The sequence below is a fragment of the Chamaea fasciata genome, unplaced genomic scaffold (assembly GCF_029207755.1).
Source record: "Chamaea fasciata isolate MVZ Bird 193981 ecotype frontalis unplaced genomic scaffold, bChaFas1.0.hap1 SCAF_2, whole genome shotgun sequence".
Classification (NCBI taxonomy): Eukaryota; Metazoa; Chordata; class Aves; order Passeriformes; family Sylviidae; genus Chamaea; species Chamaea fasciata.
This window is the reverse complement of record NW_027094087.1, coordinates 10,456,647-10,478,007: the sequence shown is the minus strand read 5'-3', so window position 1 is coordinate 10,478,007 and position 21,361 is coordinate 10,456,647. Positions and strand designations below refer to the sequence as shown.

Sequence of the window (21,361 nt, the reverse complement as noted above, 5' to 3'; positions counted from 1 at the left end):
TCATAATCTGTTAAAATTGAGACTGACAGTACTTTTACAGTACTGTTCTTCGTTAGACAGTTCTACTCCAGTATAGGTGATGGAATTTTCCTGATTTATACCATCTAGTGACATAGACTACTGTTTTTCTCTACAGTCGCTTCTCCTTTGTTTTCTTGCCTGTATACATTATAATACCTCTCACTATAACCCATGGATCAGCTTTGACCACTCCCAATTCTTTTATTTTCCAGATTTGCCAAGTTTTCAAGTGGCAAAATTGGTTTAATCCTAGTCTTCATCATCAATCAACATGTTAGGCAGCAGTTTGGTAACTATTCTTTAGAGTACAGGGGTACAATTTGAGAGTTTTTCTTGGTTTTTAGTTGGTTGGTTGTGGATATTTTTAATAATTTGTTTGTGGCTCACAAGCTTTTTCCCAAGGTCTGTAAGTAAGAAGCTTCCAATCAAACCGTAGTCAATAACAATTACTAATTTTTGTATATTAATTCCTGTGTATAGGAAGCCTGCACTTTGTGAGAATTTCTGTCTTTTGATAATCTCAGTAAGCTGAGAAGATTTGCTTTGGAGTTAGGTGCATGTGCAAGTAGTCTCAGACAGAAAGAGTATTCTTTCTCTTAGATGATTAATGGAAACAACAGCCTGCAAGAGAGCATTTTCTGAGTTCATGAAAGTCATTCAGACCGTGCTTTTGTTTTGCTAGTAAACATTGCTCTTTAATTCAGAAAACAGTTTGTACTGGCCTGTGGAAGCCTGTCTCATTTGATAATGGGCTCTGAATCCAGTGGATTATTGCAGGGATTTTATCTTGCAGTAATCTCCAGGGAGAAATGTACAAACAGCTGGGAGAGCAAGAAGGAACTGCATTGTGCAGCAGGAGTTTGTGGAGCATAATTTTAGGGTGCTGGAGTGGATCTCAATACCAACATGAATCTCTTCTGTTTTTCTCTGGTAAGTGTGCACACTTTTTTTTTTTTTTTTTAGTGGCTGACTGAGTTTATAAACTGAACTGCTGGGTGTGCTTTTATGGAAAAATAATGAAGGTTTTATGTCACAAATGGTGCAAGGGTTGTATAACAACAGTCTCTCTAGCCTAGAAGGAGTTTTTGTATAAGTTGTATGTAGCAAAATATGATTCAGTAAAAAATAAGGCAGAGAATGTATAATAAATGTGCCATGCACTATCTGTGACTATTGCTAAACCATGCAGATTTAGTCATGAGGCATTTAATCCAAATATGGCAAAGCACCTCATAAGTAAGATAAAATTACTAAATATATATATAACTTGTTTTACACTACAATGAGTAGTGGTTTTTTTGGTTTACTTTAGATGATAGTATCCGTTTTCCTTCTTTAGTAGTTTGGGAGAACTGTTAGAACTTTTCAAGCAATAGTTTTCTGTTAGCCAAATATGAAAACATAGTCATCAGGGATAATTTAGTCGTGGCAGTATTTGCACATAGACAGAGGACTTGATTTGAGACCCTCTTTAGCTGGTGTTGCTTTTTTGCACTTTTTCTTTCTTTCTTTTTGTTTGTTTGTTGTTTTGGTTGGTTGGTTTTTTGGTTTTTTATTTTTCTTTTTTTTCCTCCCCTTCTCTTTCCTTGCCCCAAGGCAACTGCTCAGAATGAACAGGTAAATGAGGATAGGAAATCCATGGAAACTGTTTCTGTTTTAAGAGCTTAGCCATCTGCCAATACCAATGCCCAGTATTAGTAATGGTAATTAGCTGAGTATATTTGCTGTATTTATGCAGCACAGTAGATTTGTTTGCCCATTTTTCATCTCTTGTCCTGATGTTTAGTATATCTTTCCCATACATTTAGAAAGAACAATAGAAGCCGATATTCAAGCTACACTAATGCAAACTCAAATACGGCAACTGCTTTGGGTAAATCGTTGCTCCTGATTGCTAATACTATCTTAGTGCAGAGTCCTGGTGTTTTCCAGATCATAAGGATTAAAAGATGGTTTGTACTTAAAGTAAAATGCAGCGGTATTTCAGGATTCTGTGACAAAAGTCAGTCGGAAAAATAATTCACTAGGAACTCAGTGACAATTTTGATGATAGTTTAGTGTGACTGCCTATGTATTTGTACAGAGTTAACAGTGAGTCTGTGGTACAATCTGTAACAGCTTGAAAATACTCATTTCAGAAGTTCTTCGGGAAAGAACTGTTCTGTCCGTATTTTACTGTTCTGTTGGAGCAGCTTCTTGTTTTCTAAGTAGTTCACTTTTAAAGAGGGTGTTGAGCCTTGTATCGGTTGAGGAACCAACATTTAGATGAAATGTCAGGTAGATGGTGTGGGTGAGAGTAGGTCAAGTTTCAGTTTTCCTGTTAAACTCAGTGTGCAGCACCCAGGGTTTCTGTGGGAGAGGCAATGACTGCTGTGATAATGGATGGTTCAGACAAGTGAAAGCTGGTGCCATGATAGTTTCTGTAATGAAATAATTAGTTCTGTTTAAAGATTTCTGCTAAGAAGATAACCCCCGTTCTTTACAAGCTTTACACCAGAGCCATTCTGTCCGCTTTGGTAATCTTCTGCTCACCCAGCAAAACACCTCACAAGTTATCAACATCTAAAGATAATTTATAGGTCATTAATGGGTTTCATAAAAGGAAGAGCCCTATGCAGTCCTCCCTGTGCCTGTGGCATGGGGTAGTTGCTTTCAGTATTCAGGTTGTCTAGCTTGGAAATGAGCCAGTGGTCCAAGTATGTGCACTAGCCACTTTTACTCCGTCATCCTGTGACCCTGGAGAGGCTGGCTACAAAATAGTTGTAGTATCAATTTAAGGGTATTTTTCCCTTCAAGAGAGTCAAGCCAGAAATAAAGAACAGCAACAACATAATTAGGATTCAAAGGCAAATTTTAAAGGTGTTAGGGGAGACAGTTCCTTAGTAGATGCAAATAATCACCAAGGAATAGAAATCATGGTTGATTTACTTAGAGTGAATGTCTGGTGTAACTGCTAAACCTGATACCATGGAAGTGAAATTCAGACTATTGACAGACAGAACAAAAAGAGCTGTACAAAATAATTGATATTCCCATTAAACTATTTATCTCATCTAGACCGACTGACAAGATTTCAGACTGCAAAGAGTGTGTGCATGTGTGTACGTATGTGTGCATATGCATATACTGTTAAAATACACTGGTTTATAGCTCAGAAAATAGCTTTCTACCCTGTAGTGGAGTACAGTGCTTGGAGTAATCTACAACCTGAGAGAATGACAATAATATTCTGTTTAACCAGATGTCTGGCTGATTCAAAGTGGTTGAACATCCAAGTAGAGGAGCATCTGTTTGTACTGTTGAATGTTAGTTTAGGTTTGCTTTCATACCTGTGCATAAAACAGAGACAGTTCTAGCATGAAAACTGGTATGGGCCAGTGTAGCAAGTGGTGATGTGGAGGCTGGAGACACATAATAGTCACAAGATGGTTAAAATGGGGCTTTGGAGCCTGAACTGGAGTCTCCCTTTCCCAGTGAGGCAAATAGGGAATACTCCAATCTGTCACCACCTGGGAGCCCTCTGATCTCCTGGTATGAGTGCTCCAGCATGGGGTGTTTCCCCAGCAGTACTTTGTGTCCTGAGTTGACTTCAAGATGATTTGGTTTCTCAGCTGAGATTATTTTTCTCATCAGATCAGACTCATTGCCTCCATCTCAAGAGATGTGCAGGAAAATTAGATTTTCCTTCAAAACCTTGTGTCCCTTTTCATTTACAAAATGATCAACAGGACAAATGTCCCTTTTTTTTAATGTAGATATATTATGTTAAAAGGTCGAATTTAGACCCTAAATTTGCAGTGTCTTTTCCATCTCATGGTGCTTAGCATGTCAGACAACTGAATCAGAACAATACTCTTTGTATTATGGGCAATATACAGAGAGAGTCCCAAATCAAGCACTGCTTTTGTATGAATTGCAAGAAATTATGCTGCCAAACCACCTGTTTTGATAGACTGCCTAATAAATATCAGAATCCTAAAAATCGGATAAATGAAACTTATTATTGAACAGTGAAATCCTTTAGTTAAGGTAGCATATTTTTCCTGCATTGTTTTCCTAAATTGGCTCTCCAATATCAAGGATATATACACTAGGGTTAGCACCAATTCACCTGGAGCAGTGCCTGTTAAACCTATCCTGACTCATACTCACAACCCCTGCCCTTCAGTTAAGTTTTCATAGGGAAGCACAGCAGAAACCCATGTAAGAAGGCCAGTAGAAGAAAGGCTGTGGCACTCCTAATCACAGCGTTGTTCAGATCAGTTATTCGAGTTGAGCACTGCTCTTAGGATTTAAGCCAAACAAGATTCCTTTCATTTTTCTATTTCTTTCCCATATGGTGCCTTTCCAAGCACCACTTCTGCTAGTAAAACGTAAAGTTAAGTACTGAGTGAAAGTCTAATCCTCTTAGTGATTGTCAGTAGCATTGGACTAGTTATGTTTTATTTTGATTGTTGGTTTAAAGATGTGCTGACAGCACAATGTAAAATGTATTACATCTAATGTTATAAACTGAAAAAGCCCTTGACACTAAAAGCTAATGTTTCTATAGTGCAAAATGCAGAGAGAATAGGTATTAATAAAAGTGATGTAGTGGGTAAATTATGTATTAGCTGGAGACTGTATGAAGACTGTTAAAGAAACCATAGAGTAAATAGAAAGGTGCTAATGCTGCTATGACTAGTGGGACATGAGGGTACTTAGAAATGGACTGGACTTAAAAATATGTTTTACCAAAGAAGGATTGGCTGAATGTGGAAAGACCTTCCTCCAAAGTGGTGTGTGATTAGAAGAGATCTAGGTGATTGAACTTTGTAGTGCTTCCCATATAATCATCTCTGTATAGTCCTTGTTCCTTTTAGTTTGATTGCTATCATCCCACTACACACAGGATTCCACCCCTAAACCTGAGATGGAAAATGACCTAACTGCATTACTAAATGCTCCTTCTTCACCTTATGATCAACCTAGTCTCTGCATGCCATGATAAAAATAATATCATGCAAAGGAAAGAGCTACAGTCAATTATTTACTTCTAGATCTGAACTAGGATATTCTGGATATTTTTCCCATAAAACTCCTGAAGCAGAGCTTCAGAAAGCTTTCTTATTCCATGTAGGATAAAGAAAATGTGCTAACTACTCCAAAATCAGGTTCATACTTTTTTCTGCTATCTCTCATTTTCCTCTGTGGTGTTTACTGTGCTCAGGACTACTAAAAGAATTAATATATGAAATGAAAAGGCTTTACTGACTTGGCAGGTTTTGGTATAAAAGTAGACTTAACTGTAAAAAAAATAGAAGGGAGCAAGAAAATTTCAATTTCAGTTAAATGCTTCGAGTTGCCCCCAAAAAAGGCAATTGCTACAAGGAAAATATACTCTTATAAAGTATAAAAGCAGCAAGCAAAGAAAACAATTTTGAAAACTGAAGATGTATTTTCTCTTTTTTTGGGTGCTCTCTTTCTCACTCCCATGCTTTTTTGTGTGACTTTTCTTTCTTGCACTTGCTTTCCTGGTTTTCCACCCTCTCATCCTCTCTGTCATGTGTTCTCACTCTTTCTTGTGTATGCGCTCACCTGAGCCTACAAAAGCCTCCCTTCCTCTCTTCTCTCTTTTAATCTTCATTTGTGTCCCTTTCTTATCTTTTTATTCTTCCCCCACCCTCTCCTTTCACTGTTCCATGCCTTCTCTTTTCTTTCCCTTTTTGTCTTTCTCATGCTTCTCTTTCACATGAGCTCTCTTTATGCTTCTCCCTTACTTCAACAATGTCAAGTATTATTCCCTATTCAGGGAGAAGTATATGGTTACATTTCAGAATCCTGGAAATATGTGACAAGGTTTTAAACTCATCCTTTTTGTCTGGAGCATGTGATTCTGCTCTCTCACCGATTTTCTCTCATTGTGTGACCTCACTCTCTCCTGCATGCCTTTTCTCCCTTGCTTAATACTTCATGGCCACTCAATCTCATGCCCTGGTGCTCACTTGCTTGCACCCTTTCTCCCTCTTTCCTGAAAGCTTTCTCACAAGGATTTTCACCATTTCTCACATATTCACTCTTTCTCACAAATTTTTCTGCTCTTTCTTATCCCCTTCCTCTTCCACAGCCCCTCTTTCTTGCACTGTCTCCCCCCTCCTCATGACCTCACCCCTTCCCTCACAACCTCATTCTCACTGTCTGTCCTGCCTGCACACACAGTTCTTGCTCATGCCTCCTCTTCCTTGAGCAATCTGTCTTCTGCACACCATCTCTTCCTCACTCTTCTTCTCTGTGCTATTCACACTCCCTTCTTCTCATGCCCCCACTCTTGCTTCCTTGTGTTTGCTGGGTTTTTTTGCATGCCATATTTTCCCAGCACACTCTATTTCTCACATTCTTTCTTCCTTTTTCTCACACTCTATTTCTTGTATCTCTCACATGTGCACTTTCTTGCAGCCTTGCTTGTGCCTGCTTGTGCTTCTTTGAACACTTCATTTCTCAAGCACTTGCCCTTTCTCATGATAGTGCCATCCTTGCACCCCTGCTCTACACTTCGTCATTCCCTTTGTGCGCTCTCCAGTTCTCTTGCCTTCAACCCTGCCATTTCTTGCACCCACTCTTTCCTGTGCCCTCCTGCTTTCTCAGGAGTGTTCTCTTTTATGTGAGCATTTGCTCTCATGTGGGCTTGCTCAGTCTTACAGTCATGTTTGCTTTCTTAATCTATCTTGTGGGCACTTTCTTTCTCACATCTCACTCTTTCTTGCATGCAGGGATACTTTCTCATTCCGTTTCCTTTTCTCACACCTTGATTTCTCTTACATTCCCTTTCTTGTGCCCTCACACTCTTTCTCAAGACCTTGTGCTTAACCCTTTTCACATCTCAATGCTTGCTTTCTCACTCCGTTTCTCTGCCCTTCTCCTCCTGCTTTCTCCCTCTTTATTCCTTGTGCATTCCCTTTCTGGAGCGCTCCCCCTTTCTTGTGGCGTTGCTTCTCTTGTGACCTCCCTCTTTCCAGCGCCCTTCTTGCAACTTGCCGGCAGTTTCTCCTGCAACCATGGGCTTTATCCCACCCTTTTGCTTTTCTTTCTTGTGGCCACCATTTCCCACAGTTTTGCTTTTTTTGCTTGCTTCTTGTCCATGTCCTCCCTTTGCTACACCCTTGCTCATTTCCCTGCACTTGATCTTTTTTGGCGCCCTCCCTCTCCCACGAGCTCACTCATTCTCTGGCGCTTCACCCACACTTGCTGTTTCCCTTGTGCTTACTCTCCACTTCACACACTCCTGTGCTTCCTCCTGCACTCACAACCTTTCCATTCCCTTATGTTAACTCTGCCTCAGGAAAACTTTATTTCTTATCCAATATCTCTGCCTCATGCTCTCTTTCTTGTCCTCTCCCACTCTCATTCACATCTCCTCTTGCTTTTACGCATTCCCTCTCTCTCCCTTGTTACCTCACCTCTTTCTTTCTCTTCTTCACTTGCTCCCTGATTTTCATGCTGACTCTTCCTTGTGCAGTTGCTTTTTCTTGTGTTCTGTCTCACAGCAGTTGAGCCTTCCCATGTGCTCCATTTGCCTGCATCCTCTTCCTCATGCCCTCGTAATTCTTCGTGCACGTCCTACTCCTTGTCTCCTCACTCTTTTACATGGATCTGCTGTTTTTTCTGCACACTTGATTTTTCTTACTTGCTCACCCTTTCTCACACAAGATTTCTCTTTCTTGCTTGAGCTCTTTCTCACATTTTTCCTCTTTCAACCACTAATTCCCACATGTTTGCTGTTATGTTTTCTCCCTTTCTCCAGGTTTCACCTCTCACCCTTCCCCCACTTCTCCCTCTCTTATCCTTGCTCTTTTCCCCACTTCTTCCCTCCTCTCTTTCTGCATTCTTTTTGTGTATTTTCTTACCCTTTTCCTCCTCCACACCACTCTCTTTTTTCACTGTCCTGTTTTTTTCTCCCCCTTTTTAGCTCTCTCATACTCTCTCTTTCACATGAGCTCTGTTTTATGTTTCTGTCTCTTCATTAAATACTCTCTTCACCAAAGCTGTGTTTTATTCCCGATTGAGGGGGAAGTATATGGTCCCATTTCACGTTGCAGAACCCTGGAAATGTGTAACAAGTTTTTTAAACTCATCATTTTTTTTCTAGAAGTGCTCCATCCACAACTTCAGATGAGGAGGCTGAACCATCATTGCTATATGGCAAAATACTTACAGTGATAAAAAATAAATGCAGTAATAAAAAAAAATGCAGTTGCTGTCAAAACCCAGGCTCAGCTGGATGTTCAGCACTTCCATGTGTTTCATAAACTAGGCACCAATTTCCCAGGAAGCATTAACTCATTAGTTCCTAGAATAGGCTCAAGTATGTAATTTGAGTATTTTCAAGAAGTTTACCATGAAATATTTCTCCCAAAATATTTATTTTTGTTTGTCAAGAATCTAGCAGACTGAGGCAAATAAATACCCATTGATAAACATTGTGCTTGCAAAAATTAGTCATGTCTTTGAACTGCTGCTCCACCAGTCAAAAATATTGCCTGTAAAGCCTTATATATTAATAATATAACTTCAAACATACATCTGTGTTTATCTTCTGTACTAAAGGAACAAATGCCTTTAAATAATGATATACTATGTTACTTTCAATGGTGTTGCTCTGCTTTAAGTCACACTGCCATAAATTTGATTTATTCCTTAATTAATGCAATTAAAATTAGTAATCAAAATTCACTGGGAAAATATTCAGTGCGGATCAAAATGGCAACATCTAAAATTTAGGATCATCAGTTAGAGTGTCTTTAGTTTTGCCATCTGCTTTCACTTAACTCTTGAATTATGAAATGGCAGCGTGTATTTGTAATCCTAGCTCTTGGAGTTGTGAGATAATTGTGAAAATCTTAGTTTCTATTAAAATGTTTATATTCTTGGTGGCTGGGTAAAAAGAACCTTACATGAGCATTAAAACACAAAGTTCAAAAATTTGAATGCAAATGGAATTTTTAATTCTAGCCATTATCATTATTTTGGGGGCCTAAACCATAATTGTCTAATTCTGGGAGCTGGCAGCATTGTTTCTCTCCAATTCTAAGTAATGGGGTTACCTTTCTGCATCAAATTAACTTTTTTTTTTCCCTATATAGAAGTAGTAACTATAAAATATTTCTGTGGTTCATATAAAGGTTTTCATGGTATATGATTTTCATAGTTTTCACAGGAATTTTCATGTAGTGTTCAGTTAGAGATATACACCTGGATTTACTCCTTCTGAGCAGATAATATTCATTTTTACTGTACTCTCAGCTTTAACATGGCAATCTCTGTTGTCTAAGTCATGATATTGTGAATTCCCGCATTTGCATACTTACTAAAATCAACATCTATACACCTTTTTAGAGAAAAAAAAAATTAAATAAAGGATTTCAAAAGATGGAGGAAGTAAAACACATTCCATTATGCAAGTCACACAAACATCTTCCTTTTAAAATTACAGTTAATTTAATATGTTTCCAAGTGTTCATCTCTGTTCCAATGTATTCTAGGAGGGCTCGATGGACAGCTTGTATGAGCCTGTCCCAGAACATCAGGAAGCCAAGGATACAACAACTCCTGAAGGCCAGGCTACCACTCCAGTGAGCACACACGTGAGCTGTGGGCCACCTGACAGGTCAATGTCTTTGGTAAGTAACATTTAATTGCAAAGCGTGCAATGCACTTTGCAAAAAACCCTATTGCTCTGTACGTGGGCACGTGTGTGTTGCGCTGGCTTATCTGACAGTTTGAACTCTTTAGGCTCTTTAGGGCCACTGCTCAAATCTCATCTCTCTAGCCAATGACCTGATTTCTGTCCAGCCGTAACAAGCACACTCGAAAAAAGCAGGTCATGAGTTTTTCTACAGTGAGCAGCGAAGGGAGATTAGTGCAGCTGCACTGGGCAAGGGAATTTCTCTTCACAACAGTATATGAAAACTCTGGGTACAGATATTGGTATGGTTTGTCTCTAAATAATATACTGTCAGTGTCTTTGGTTGTCCTTTTTATTAATATAAAAAATGCATTTCTAAAGCATGGGTTGCATGGACTTTGTAATTGATGGCCTCTGGAATAAACCTGACATTTTACAAGACCTCATTAGGCAAACGTGAAGAAGGTTGTCTTCTGTTTTTTGTTGGAGTTTTTTTGGTTTGTTTTTTTTTTTTTTTTCCTTCCTAAATGATGTTACTCTACTTAATCCTTTCTTATTTGCTTGTTATTGGTATAGTAGATGATGCTTTGACAAATACTTTAACATGGTATATTAAATTTCATAATGTTATTCATTTAATAATCCCTGTTCTCTGCTTTGCAATGTGCCTTTGCTTATAATTACTGTTTCTATTTCAATGTATGATGGAGTCTGGTGATTGAATAAAGGGGAAAACAGGATGTTCATTATTCAGAGGAGACTGTCCTCCCTTCAGATATTGTGCCAAGTTTTACTCACATGCACTCTGGGTTAGGTACCATGTACCTATGAGACTGCTGGGCCTTTGGTCTTGCAATATCACACAGCAGGTTTGAACACAGGATTTACTTGGGGAAAGTGCTGGAGCTGGTGGGATGGGAGAATGTCTGGGGAATTGTGGCATGCACTTGTTAAATTGCTAAAGGACTGAAAACAGCTTGTTCTCAGACCCATCTGCTGTAACCATTTCACTCTGTGCATGTCCCTCTCTTCCACATAATCACCTTGGGACTGTAAATAATGGTCCTGCTTTTGAGAGTGCAGCAGTGCAGAGATCTCAGGATGATTCCTCCTAGCATCAGCAAGATCTGTGAGCCTGGGCTCTGAAATGTCCCTACATTATCATTTTCCTGCAGTAGGTGGGAGATGCTCTCCTGAGTGACAAGGATTTTCCCCATTACCAGGCTGTGGCCTTGTCGCTCTAAGAACAAGCTACCATGTTCCAGTTAAGAGTGTATAATTGTGGTTGTGAAGTATGGCTGTAACCTCATCCTATCTCGACAGGGGTATGTTCATTGTGGGAAACTATTTGTATTTGTATTTGTATTTGTATTTGTATTTGTATTTGTATTTGTATTTGTATTCTGCATGACATTCCACATGCCCAAAGATGAACATCATAGTACAGCTTCTACATCCATTCAGTCTTTTCCCCTTTGCCCTGACTGCAAACCAACTTAATATTCAGTGACTGCTACACTAATATTTCCTTGGCCAATAGATGTTCCTCTGTTAGAATCAGTATTTAGACAAAGTAAAATGAAAATGAAAAAGGCATATTTGTTTTCTGGTTTGTACCCAGAATAGGACATATGATATCCTAATGGACTTTGCAATAGAAAACTAATAGAAAATGCCCTTTATTTTCTCAAGGTATGGGAAAGACACACCCATAGCACTATGCTCTGCTATGGTTTTCACAATGTTTAAAACTAAGACTTAAAACTGCAGTGGTTATTTACTTCAGGCTGTTTCTTGCTTTTTTGTTGTTTTATTCTGCTTTTTATTTGGCATAATCTTCAGACTTTTCATTGTATCAGTTTAGAGTTAGGCTTCATAATTGTTTGGCTAAAGAAAAATAATCAACCTATCCAGTAAAGAACTTTGTTTTCCTTGAGCCAGCCTGCAGAAGCAGATTTGCTACTAGTGTAGGATTAGAAAATCCCATACATTAATCTGAACAAATTTTAGCAAAATATCTTTCACGTTGCTCAGTGTTTTGTAGGATAGCACTGCACAGTCCATGAAGATACGTGTATAACACTGAAAAGAATAATCCAGCACTTTGGTTTCTGCCACCTCTTATCATATGTTTTTGTTTTCTTAAAGGAAACATTATGGTGGCAATGGTAATGGCACCTTTGTTCATCATTAAAGTTTATCCTCAATAAAAACAAATATAAAGCTTATCCTCAATAAAAACAAAACTATATGGTGTAGGGGCACACTTGGCTCACTAGGTATTAACAAGAAGGTTTTCCAAGGCTGGCTCTGGGTTTTATTTTCTGGTTTAAGAGAAAATAAAAGAGTTAAGCTCAGCACTTAACTAAAAATATCATGTGGATGCTGTGTCACTGTGCTGGCTGTAGAATCAACATGATTATTTATAAAATACTCTCTAGAAATGGAAAACAAGATTAGTGATGACGTGTCGGCAGTAAGACCTATGGAAAAATGTGGCTAAGGCCAGAGGCCTGTGTGTAATCTTATCTGCTATTTCTGGCCTGTGAGTTATTACAGCTACACCTTGGATGAAGCCGTTAAGCTTATTAACTGAGCCCATTTGTACTTCTCTCCCATTTTTAATTCCGTCACTCAGTTCCAGGCTGCGGGGCAGCCCCCACAGCATGATAAATTCAGGACATTATTGGGCTCCATTTAGCCATCCATCATTATCCAGTAATGCACCTATATAAGTGCACTGCTAAGTAGGTATGGACTCGAGTGGATGTTTGAATGGTTGGCTGAAGCACGGCAGGTTCCACAGAGCTTTTAAATCTCCAAAGGGTGGAGCAGCCTGGCACACTTCCTCCTCAGGAGGGTTTACCCCTTCCTTTTTTCCTATATAACTTCAAAATCAACAGGGCAGGCAGCCAGGATCAGCTCCCCTCACATTTAAAAAAGATGACTTAGGGCTCGAGAAAATTCTTCCTTGTAATGCAACGCGGTAGTGATTTTCTTGAACTCGTCTCTTGTGATTTATCCTAATCATAGCTGGGCCATGAGGTTCTTCTGGAGATGTGGGAAATACAGGGTAGTGCGGTCACTGGAGCTGTGCAGGACATCATTCACTGGACATAGTTTTGGAGATTCCTTTTATAACCATGGCTTTTTTTTGCTCCTGGCCAAACATCTGCCCAAATGACACATCCTGTATGATGAAAAATCTGTCTTTCATTTACACTATTCTTCTCCTTCACATAAATCCAGAGACCTGTTTAGTATCCAGAATTATTTGCTAGGGATGTTTCTCCTCTGGTTTCCTGTGGTGCTATCCTGAGCCTGTTATGCACACTTGCCTTTTGATTTTAACCCTCTTGGAGAACAGGCCTGTTAACTTTGTGATTGCTTTGCCTGTTGCTCATCTTCAGTAATATTCTCAAAAAGAAAGAAAAAATATATTTATGGAGTTGTTTTTGTACTTCATGCATAGCAAATCTGGATTGGACTTTCCTCAGAAATAGCTGGTAGCCATGAGTATATAATGAATCACATGGGTACTCTTGGTCTGTAACTATGCTATTAACAGGGAAACTGAATTTCTACCTCTTGTCACCTGGTGTTACAGTCTTCTACCTCATGAATTTTCTCCAGCTTCTCAGGGAAGGTCTTCAGTATTAAAACTATTTTCATATATGTCCTGTCAGAGTGCAATCACCAAGTGTCATAAGAGCCGCATATTTTTGAACTGCTGACCATGATATGGTTGACTACCCTGTGTATCAGCAGAGTGCCAAAATATTTATCAGTCGTTCTAAGCTGTTGCCAGGAATCATTTGTGATATCTGCCTTAATCTGCAGTGTTATAATTTGCCTCTGATCCCAGTGAGGGCAAGAAAAGAGCTGGTTATCAGAAATGGTCATTTCTCTGTTTGCAAGTCTTAACACACACAGGACCTCTAGCTTTTCTCAGCCAGCTTGGAAACACCAGAGGATTTAATTAAATTCCTTACTTCAGCGTTACTTGATAAAATCAGGAAATAAAGGACTTTATCAATAATTTCATCATGCAGGGTTTCCACATATGAAGTTTTTTCCTAGGAAACAGAATGTTTGCATTTGGGATAAGGAAGGAAAGAATTGTTCCAATAAACAAGATAATTATGCTCTTAAGACAATGTGGAGAGCAGAGCCTAGGTGAACCTTTATTTATATTCTAACATAAAATATATTTTTAAAAAAATAGTTTCATTTAAAAGTCACATATAATTTTAAACATAGTCAAAACTGAAAAGATACTTTTAAAAAGTACAAACCAGAGTAATATTTTTCTTGTACCCTAATTTAGCCACCTGATTCAGAAATAGCAGGAAGACTGTGTTGAATGAAAGGTCCCATTTTTAAACGGCCATTTAAGTCCACTATGTATTTCATTTTGGCATTGCACCCCATGATATCCTGTGAACTCACATCAGTTATCACTTTGATATATGCTGTACTGTCCTTAATGAAACTTTGCTGGACTTTAGGGATTGGTTTCAAGCTGTGCAGCAAAATATTAAACTCTGTTTCATGGTCTACACCGGCTGTTTGGAGTGTGAAGATATGAACCAAATTTTTCCGGGTGTATTGCCACAATGGGGCCTGTCTCCAATTTTTTCCCTGGATCATATACAGGACTTTAAATTACAAAATCCTTTGGTCTCTGACCTCCATGCACAATGCTTCTTTTAACAAACTTGTTTGAAATGAAATATTTGATATTTTTCCATGAATTTTTGACATTACCCTTTTAAAGAAGCCTTAAAATCACTTTTTAAACTATTTTAAACTTCTCTGTGTTTTTCCACCTCAGTTAGTAATTTCTCTTGAGTTATTGAAAACACTTGTCCCAAGACTAAAATGCTGACATTTTTTCAGCAAGGAACTTATCTTTCCTTGTTTACATTATTTCAAAGTGAGTGATAAATTCTGTATACTCTTTTGATCTACATACAGCCACAGTGAGCAAATCAACAAAGGCAGAAAAATGATGTGGAAACTGCATGTAATTATTATCATTCACAGATATCTATGCTAAAAGGACCTCCTACACTAACTCAGCTAAAATAACTTAGCACAGGAAAACAGTCTTTTCTTAACGCACTTCCTGAAACAGCTTGAAAAACATCTATGATGAGTTTTACTGAGAGGAGGAGAGAAGTGTAAAATGCTCAATTATGCACCTACATGCTTTTTATGTCATACAGATTTTGGTTTTTTATCATGCAACCTGGATCACATTTTTAAATTACAGTGCTCAGAGTAATGCAGATGTAGTTAGTGCTACAAGAAGGAAATAAATTAAACATAATATTATGAGAAATAGGTCCAGTTAGACTACATTTTCAGATTTATAAAATAATGAATGGTTATAGTATTTTTAATGCCTCTTGTTGTGCAACAGATTGAAGTGGTATCATCAGGGACATTTTAAACCCAGTTCCTGCTTTTCAGGCTGGAAGAAATAAATAAGAAAGTGATAGAGTGCTTTGATATCATGTCTCAGGAGATATCACAATAATGTAGGGACAGAGATCTCTTCTGTCCTAGCATAACACCCTTAGGTTTTCCTACAGTTAAATTAACCTCAAGTCCATGGTTAACTGCACAGCAAACATCCATTGAGATGCTTTGGTATCATTTGCCCAGCAAGGCACCTTTTTATTCTCTCCTTCAACAGCTACGTCACTTCTTCTCACACCTTGTCAGGGTATAAATATTTATTGTCTGGGCCCTGGGGGCTGTGTGATTTGCCTCCAGGCCAGTGCTTGATTCTGATTTGGTCCCCTTCAGAGATTTCAATTTTATTTGCAGTTTCCTGCCCTCTTCCACATTCCCCTGCATATTTGGGTTTACAGAGTCTTTGTCCTGTGTCCGTCAGGGAACCACATCCCATTGCAACATGGGGGTATTTTAGTCCTCATAAAGTTTCAAATAATCATATTGTGGAAGAAATATGATATTCATTCCTGGGGTATGAGCACGGTTCTCTTGTTTTTCAGGGGTATTATGGTTGTCGTCTTCCAGGGAGCCATGGATAACTGAAGTTTCTGAAATCAGGAGACATAATTACATAAATTCTCTGCTGCACTGTGTCCTCCACAGCTTCAGCTGCTAGAAAAGGAAAGACTGGAAATGTTAGTGGATATTAAGAAACACACATCAAAAGCATATAATTCATTGTCTTTTCAGGGACAGAAATAATATATTTGGATTAAACATTTTTGATTTTCATAGACCTTTTTTCTTTATCTTTTTAAAAGGAGTTTCCTGACTTTGAGAACACACTGACCAAAAAAAGAAAGTAAGTTGAGACCAGTTCAAGGTCTACACACTGTCACTATATTTGTCTGTACCTTTCATCCTTGTTGTTTTATTAATGTTTGCCAATGTTGCTTTTATTCTCATAGAGTACATGTATTAATGTTTCAGTTGAAGAGCACATACCAAGCTTGTAATGCATTACCAAGGCTCTTTTGCCATGACTTTTTCATATCCACACAGCTTTCTTCCAAAATATCAGAACCAGGACAGCTAAAATCAAATGCAGTTAATCTGAACTTGGTTTAATCATATGTCTGCTTTTCTGAGAGATTGAAGTGGTAACCTATTTTATAGCATGTTTGCACCATTGACCTGATAATCTCCTGAAAAGGTTTTTTTTGTTTGTTTGTTTGTGTTTTTAATCCAAGTGAAAAATTTGTTTGCAAAATGATTTGGATAAAGCAGGTCAGACATAATTTTATGAATTATTTTTGTGATAGCAGTGTGTATTGAATCCATTCATGGACACAGGGCTATGGTTTGGACTAATGATCTATATTTATTAGCAAGCAGAGGAATTTATTTTGAAAATTCTTTTTTTGTTTCATGTTAAAGGTTATTGCATTACTGAAGTAGACCCCTTTAAATGAAATCTGAAATCCTGTCTAATGAAATGATACAGACAGATCTTTTCTGTCTGCTGTGACAGACATGAAAATCCCTGGAGTTTTTGTTGATTTTTGTTTTTTTTCATTAGTAGGTGAGGCTCTACCAAATTAAGAACATCAATGTTATCTCTGTCTATTGCTAAAATTCTCAAAACGGGTAAAGATTTCTAAGAAAATGAAGAGCTCTTTTGTCTTAACTAAGAGTTTTAATCTATTTCTTGTCATCTGATAAAAACACTAGTAACTTATCAGCTTCAAGCACAGAGACATGAGCACTCACCTGTGAGATCTCAACTATATGTCACCAGTCAGGGCTCTGTGAAACTCTACCCAAAATTTCATTAATTAAAATATGGACATAACTCTATTGCTCATGGATTTATCATCATTCTTTTACACTTCAAAGGAAGTCAAATAAAGTGGGCCTTTTTGTAGGCCTTACCAAACTCTACCAAATATGATGAAATGACCTGGATGCTTAAAAGTGTCCTGCATAGGTCAGAACCAAGTCTGCCCCAGGAAAAAAAATAGCAGTCTGTAGCAAAAAAGTCAAATTTTACAATGCAAATAAAACTATTCTTTTTGTAACCACCTAATCCTATTCAAAAAAATTATCAGAATTTAGAAGCATTGCTGATATCATTTGACTGATCTACCAAAAAACAAAACAAAACAACAAAAACCCAAAGAAAACCCCAAAAAAACCATCAAAGAAAACCATCACCTTTTCAGCACCTACATGACTGAGGATGGGAGAGGGGGCCCAGATTTTGGCCTGTTTCCCTTCTGCTGATCATTGTCACAGATTAGACAGTGCCTGCTCTCACATACTATAACCACTGCTCATAAATGACTCTCCATTGGGTTTTTAATGAGTGACGTGAAACAAATTAACCTTTATTCAAAGATTATTTTCCCTCTGTTAAGTTAGTCTATTCTTCAAGCTGTCCTTTATGAACTACTGACCACAGATGGAAGCACGAATTAGGACTAATCCTTGATGTAAATGTGCAAAAAGCTCAAGGTTTTGTGGGGCAATAAAATGTCACTCAGGGTCCTGGGGATGGAATGTTCATATGTAGCTCTTAGGTTCAATCTGTTATCATGTCATCAAACTTAAGGCAATAATTCTGAAAGCCATAGGACATTTCAGATCATGTCTAAAGGAAAGTATCTCTTCTTTTCTTCCTGATGGGTTCCCCAGATTCCAGCATGAATTCTTCATTTAAAAAAGAAACTCGAGTCACATATTCTTGCAGAATGGAATCTCAGATGCTTTCGGAGCTTTGTGTGGTGTGTAGGAGTAGATGATTGGGTGAATGAGACAAATAACTCCAATTAAAGCCAGTGGGAATAACACAGCTAAATCCCTGTGCCCTGCTTTGAAGAATTAGTTTGAAAATACCCATATTTGATTAAACACGCTTTAATTTTTTTCTTTCTGACTTTCAGCTAATGGTAAATTCTTTTAATTCTTTTAGATCCATCCAGAAGTCCATGTCTGAAAATGAAGCATTTGGTTAGTAGCTGCTTAAATTATTTATTGTTTACTTGCTAATCTCAGAGAACCAACTTTAATTAAGGATCTGATTTGTTTTACAGCTGTTGGAGCAAATGCATAGGAAAGGAAAAAAATAGAACTAAGCTTTCAATATAATCTCCCCTCTTCCCTGCTTTTCACACATACATTTGTAGGTAGACATTGAAAACAAACTAGTTAAATATAGAAACCCCACTGAGATGAACAACCTGTTATGGGACAACATTAGAAATACTCAGCATGTCCAGCATTTCTTTTAATCATTTCAATAAAAGCCTGAAATGTCTCTGATCTAAGAAAATTCAGGTCCCTGCCCTTTCCCATTTTAAACTACTTTGTGAGAATTTTCACAAACATGTTCACCAAGATGGAAATTCAGGGGTTTTGTCAAACCCATCCTGACACTCTGTTGTTACCTGCAATTGTGTTTCAATGGGTTCTATCTTGTAAATACTCTATAGGAAATAATCATCAGCTTATTCAAAGTAACATTTCCTGGAATTTTTTTCAGTGAGAGCTTCCTGCTATCATGCTTTCATTAATTCTTTGGAGTTTTGCTTTAGTTGCTGTATCTAGTCCTTGCTGAGTATAGAGGGGATTGTATGTGACTGTAATGATGTGGCTCTATTTCACAATGTGTCTCAGAGAGATGAAAGCTCCCCTGTGTTAAGGCTTCACTCTGCAGCCCTCCACTGGGAACACTTTCCTGCAGGACAGTGTCATTTGGTCTACAGCAAACTGGCTGTAATGAGTTCCCAGTAACCTGACAGGATCAACAACAGCTTTCACAAAGAAAATTTTCTGAGTGAAACCCGGCATTAAATAAAACTCAACAAAACAAAACCAAACAAACCCAGAAAGCACAAACCCTGAATAGTTATGTACATGTTGTGAAGCACAAGCCCTTTAAAGTTCACTGAGGGAGCAGGAGAATGGCTCATCTCCTTCTCAAACCAGCCTAGTTCAGCCATCCAGCCTGAGACACTCCAAGCCTTGGAGTCCATGCAGCATCACTGTGGGAATCTTTAATGCTATTCCTTGCAAACACTTGAGTTCAGTAAGGGTAGCCTTAAAAAAACTCGAAAAAAACCCAAAACAATAGTAATAATAATAATAATAATAATAATAATAATAATAATAATAATAGTAGTAGTAGTAGTAGTAGTAGTAGTAATAATAATAATATCCCTGGAAGCAAAATAAGAGGCACAGATGTTCTATGGGATCCTAGGTCTTAAATCCAGGGTCAAGATATCGATCATTCTGATCATGTGTTAACAGTGTTAAATGAGGTATTAGACCACAGCAAAAGATGATAAAACTTGAAGTCTGACCATAATAAGTATTATCCATCCATCCATCTATCCATCCATCCAAATTCCTGTACTGAAAAATCATCAGTTCATTTCCATGTCTGAGCAGATGTTTCAGTGTTCTGCAAACTTGTTTGATTTGCATTCTGATGCTATTTTTATAGAATTTCCTGTTATTTCACTGGTTTGCTATGAATTCAGGTGACTGCTCTCCGTGCTTTTACTTTAGACAGGAAAAACGTGAATGGCACACTTTGGCAGGGTTCCAGGAAGCTGGAGAATGATTCGTACATCAGAAGGCACTGCCAGCTTGAAGGTAATTGCTAAACCTATTTCAGCTGATTTTGCATTTTCAATTAAGTATTTAAAAGGGCACCTAGGAAAATTTCTCATTTTCCACCAGTAATCCAGCTAAATAATTTGTCAGGTCTTTTAGAAATTTATTTTGCCCTCATGGGGGGGATGGGGGGGTAAAAGTAGTTAAAGTAAAGCTTATCTTAAAACGGGGATGCTAAGAATACATTCCATGACCAATTCACTCTGTAGTCCATGGACCAAAGGAGACTTTTCCTACAGTAAATTGCCATAGTTGTGTTTTATAGGGCTTGCCAACTCTAGTAATCCATATTTCCTGGATATTTTACACAGCTTCAGATATCCAGCTGGGAAAGGGTGCAACTTTTCCCAGAAGAAACTTTTTGTAGCAGGTGCAAAAGAGATTTGGCAAAATTTTAGATGCAAGTATTTATCTGATTCTCTTTCTAAACCTGTTCTGACTAACTTAATGAAAACAACCTTACAGCTAATGCAAGGGAAGTCACTAATGACACTGCTTGAGAGTGCACCAATATAAATCCATTAAAATAACATTGAGTATTAATAAGTGAGCAGTCACCTTACCTATTTAAACACAAACTGCACTTTAAAAATCAAAATGCTTTGATAATCAGCCTGATGTTGCTTCCAGGAATGGCATTTATAGTTGTACTTTTCAAAGTTAAGGAAGACCTCTTATTGTTGCTTAATCAGAACAAACCAGATTTTTAATCAGAACAAACTAAAGCTCAGCAAAAACAGAAACCAAAATTTGTGAGATTAATATGGAAGCATGTCTTGTTCTCAATTTAAAGCAAAAAAGTGGGAATATCTCCTGCACAAATGGTCTAGAGATCACCCACTGACAGGAGATTCCACTATCACCTGGATATGTCGAAGAAAGCAAAGGACAGGGCATCAACTTTCCTTCTGAATTTCCTTCAGTTCACCACTTGAAGTTAAACTCTTAAATTTTTGGAAATAGATCTGAAATTGTAATACATATTGCATCTATGGGCAAATTTGATTTCTTGAACCAGAACCAGAAATGCTAGATGACAGGAAGCTTTAGAGGAATTCTTGTACTGAACTAGTGAGGGGAAAAGGGACCTTCAGTGTCATTGGCTTGCAAGGAACAGGTTCTCATGGTAGGTGAAAGAAATATTAGGCATTTCTTTCCTGACAAGTCTGACTTTTAACCAAAACCATTTTGGAATGATTCTTCCAATGATACTCCAGAGGTTGCTGAATTGGAGGTGGGGAGAGGCTGAATGAGAAAGCAGAACTTTTTGACCTTCCTCCAAAGTCTTTTCTATTCCAGGCATTTTTTACCCTTTTAAATATCCAAAGCATGCAAAAGAAGCAGGGCACATTTTAAAAGCTGACAAGTGTTGTAATTGAAGGGCAGGGGCCCAGAGGGAACAGGAAGCAAAGCTGGCAGCTAAATAAAAATCTCCCTTTCCCCCACTGCAGTAAAATTATTTCAAGGGAAGTCCCCTTCACACAGTGGTGAAAACCTTTGCAAGGAGATTTACAGTGTATCACTATCGATCAAGAT

At 38.0% G+C, this 21,361-nt stretch overlaps 1 protein-coding gene across 1 annotated transcript in view; it reads left to right on the top strand.

Moving 5' to 3' along the window:
- Positions 1-21,361, top strand: part of SAMSN1 (SAM domain, SH3 domain and nuclear localization signals 1) — a 91,872-nt gene that overhangs the window by 8,982 nt on the left and 61,529 nt on the right. The window contains exons 2-6 of the mRNA XM_066208508.1: positions 815-951; positions 9,540-9,677; positions 15,967-16,007; positions 18,117-18,154; positions 19,718-19,804. Of these exons, the coding sequence (XP_066064605.1) occupies positions 928-951; positions 9,540-9,677; positions 15,967-16,007; positions 18,117-18,154; positions 19,718-19,804 (328 nt within the window). The 5' untranslated portion in view covers positions 815-927. The remainder of the gene's footprint in view (positions 1-814; positions 952-9,539; positions 9,678-15,966; positions 16,008-18,116; positions 18,155-19,717; positions 19,805-21,361) is intronic.